The sequence below is a fragment of the Amblyomma mixtum genome, chromosome 5 (assembly GCF_055824585.1).
Source record: "Amblyomma mixtum isolate Tamu chromosome 5, ASM5582458v1, whole genome shotgun sequence".
Lineage (NCBI taxonomy): Eukaryota > Metazoa > Arthropoda > Arachnida > Ixodida > Ixodidae > Amblyomma > Amblyomma mixtum.
This window is the reverse complement of record NC_143016.1, coordinates 128,238,539-128,241,471: the sequence shown is the minus strand read 5'-3', so window position 1 is coordinate 128,241,471 and position 2,933 is coordinate 128,238,539. Positions and strand designations below refer to the sequence as shown.

The 2,933-nt window shown below is 49.7% G+C and overlaps 1 protein-coding gene across 1 annotated transcript; it reads right to left on the bottom strand.

The window, feature by feature from the left end:
- Window positions 1–589: 589 nt before the first annotated feature.
- LOC149343680 (uncharacterized) lies at window positions 590–1,776 on the bottom strand. The gene is made up of 2 exons (XM_089547047.1): window positions 1,620–1,776; window positions 590–1,150 (listed from the first exon to the last, which is right to left on the bottom strand). Exons 1-2 carry the CDS (start codon window positions 1,743–1,745, stop codon window positions 590–592), a joined length of 687 nt encoding a protein of 228 aa, XP_089403173.1. The 5' UTR covers window positions 1,746–1,776.
- Window positions 1,777–2,933: the final 1,157 nt, after the last annotated feature.

Sequence of the window (2,933 nt, the reverse complement as noted above, 5' to 3'; positions counted from 1 at the left end):
GTTTCACGTCCCAAAGCAGGCCAGGCTGTGAGAGATGCCGTATATGGAGGGCTCCAGGTAATATCGACCACCTGGGGTTCTTTAGTGTGCACTGGGATCGCACAGTACGCGGGCCTCTAGCATATCCCCGCCACCGAAGTGCAACCGCCATGGGAGGAATCAAGCCCGTGTCTTTCGGGTCAGCAGCCGAGCACCACAACCACTGAGCCACCGCTGCAGAAAAGGCACATTGAGATTAAACAGTTTCGGATATAATACAGACATCATAACACTATTACAAAAGATCGAGCAATTTTATTGAAATCGAGAGTAAATCGAGAGACGAATGTGAAATAATCGAAAACAAGATATCAGCAGGTCCTTTCGATCTTTGATATAGCATACTTGTTATCGCAACGCTGCCCTTCAATCCTGAGGTGGATTGAAGGCGGAGGAGGCGAAGCAGTCACTGCGGGCAAAGGGAAGCGCCAGCGTACGTCTTAAACGAGCGCGTTTATTTACACCGTCGCGACACAAATGGACCGTTTACGGTGCACCCCTCACAATCGTATTGGGCCCACCGCAGTGATGTCGGTCTCCGTGTCAGCTGTCATTCGCGCGCTATTAAGATGCTCTTGGGGGAGCTCGACTCTGCTGTTGGTTCCGTCGCCGTCGAGTTCTCGATCGATTCCGTTATTGACTCCGTTGCTGGTTCTGGGGCCGATGAGTTCATGTTCGACGTCAGTGAAGAATCTTCGGTAAATTCTTCCGAAGTAGGCGAGCCCGTGATCTCAGTTTCGTTCGATGGTGAATCTTTAGGCACGCTCTCCGTAGCCTCCTCCATGGTCGAGTTCTCCCCTTCTGTGGCCGTCGGCCTGAAGGGTGTCGGCTCCAGCGTCGGCCAGGTGACAGGCGTCCTCACCTCGGTCTCCGGCACCACTATGGAGTAGTTCTCGAAGATCACCTCGGTGGTCGTGGCATCGAGGTATCTGCGCCCCACGTGCAGCAGCAGCATCAGCATGCTCAGGGAGAGCACCGCGATGACGCCCACCGTGGCCGCCCTTGCCGACTGGTGGAGCTCTTCGTCCGCTACGAGGTCGGAGGGAGAACCCAGCACGAAGGACGAATGGGCGCTTTTCTTCTTGCTTGAGCTGGATGTGTCCTGCTCGACCTGTGGACACACAAAGCACGCCTTGAATTGGGATAATTGTCTATTTCAGTGGAAGCTCGCCTTATCGATATGAATGCCTTATAAAAATAAAACCAGAGCCGAATAACAATATCTATATTAAACAAATAGATTAGGTTGAAAACTGCCGGACTAAATGGTAAAATGGTAAATTGGACTAAATGGACACCGCCTAAAATGGTAAAATGGTAAATTGGTAAATTGGTTTTTGAGGAAAGGAAATGGCGCAGTATCTGTCTCGCATATCTCGGCGGACACCTGAACCACGCCGTAAGGGAAGGGAGGAAGGTAGGAGTGAAAGAAGAAAGAGCTGTTTCGATTTTGAGGTCAGACTTACTCATGGCATTTATTACCTCCGTTAATAGGCGGTGGTGTTAGCGTTTCGTTCGCACCTGTATTCGCACCGTTTAATGACTTCTTGGTCGAGCACATAGTTGATTAAAAAGCTCACCTTGCTGCCGCTGCTGGTTGTCCAGTCGTGGCTGACGGACTTCGTGCCATCTGCTGATGTCGAGAATGAAAAAGAGGAGGCGCCAGCATTTCCAGACGGCGCACTTTCGTTGGTAGCTGACTCCATTTCAGTCTGGGAACGCTCTCTGACTCGAGACTCAAAAAGAATCGGCCTTGATGTAACGCCTGGGCGGTGAACCGGACAGAAGGCGTCAGCGGGCACACGCTTGTTTGTCGTCTTTTTCCTCTACCTATCAACTTCCGAGCAGCGCAAAATGGTCACGAGGTCGGTAAACTGTAATTAATCAATAAATACCAAGCAGTACTGGAAACCGAGCCCTAGAAAAAAGGAGAGCAAGAAAATGGAAGGCGTCAAAAAGTTAACGGGTGCCCAAGAAAAAAATGGCTGAGGCTTAACTTGGTTAAGCCTGGAGAATGCGAAGCATCATCGTGTCGCGTAATTTGGAGGCGCACAACCACAGCGACGGCGCGAGGTGGGCCCCCGTTTCTCCACTGTCGTGACGTCATCGTGTCACGTGGTGTGACGTCATGTATCACGTGATTTGGAGGCGCACAACCACACGACGGCGCGAGGTGGGCCCCCGTTTCTCTACTGTCTTGACGTCATCGTGTCACGTGGTGTGACGTCATGTATCACGTGATTTGGAGGCGCATAACCACGGTGAAGGGCTGAAGTGGTAGCTAAAGTAGTATGCTTCGCATAAAAAAAATGGTGGTTTGGTATCGATTTAAATCAAGGCGTTTTGTAGTCAAAGAACCGCTTTTCGCGCGTTGGCTTGCACGCGATGATGCTTGTCTTCATGGCCCTCCGCCTGGTGGAGGCTGATTGCGGGTTTTTCAATGAGAAATAGTACCTGATAAGGATTAAGAAATTTGATTAAGAAACAGTAACTGGTGGTGTTCTGGAAAAGTATGGGAACAGAGCCACCTATAGTGGCTAAACGTAAGCTTCTTTTGAATTTTTATGCACATAAGAGGGGAAATTCAAATTCATACAGATAATCTGGTTTGCTGATAAAGTCGTCGATGGCTATGTACTCTCGACCACTTAACGTGACCTCGTAGCACCCAGCTGTTTGCGCGGAATAAAATGTTTACAATCATTCCGGTAAACATAAAGAGAACAGGTTGGAGACACAAATCCTGCTGCGTTTATGGCTTATACTTAAAAATTAGCAATGGCTTAGCTCGCCGGGATATACGTAGCGAAAGCAGTTTCGTCTTTTGACTATTCGGTAGTGACATGCCGTCGTTGTCGTTGGCGGCGTTTCATCGCGATACGTTCCTCTCGTTC

Coding starts and splice junctions, on each gene's coding strand:
- LOC149343680 (XM_089547047.1), bottom strand. CDS start 1,745: ATGGAGTCAGCTACCAACGAAAGTGCGCCGTCTGGAAATGCTGGCGCC. Junction 1,151..1,619: donor CAACCAGCAGCGGCAGCAAG/GTGAGCTTTTTA, acceptor GTGTGTCCACAG/GTCGAGCAGGACACATCCAG.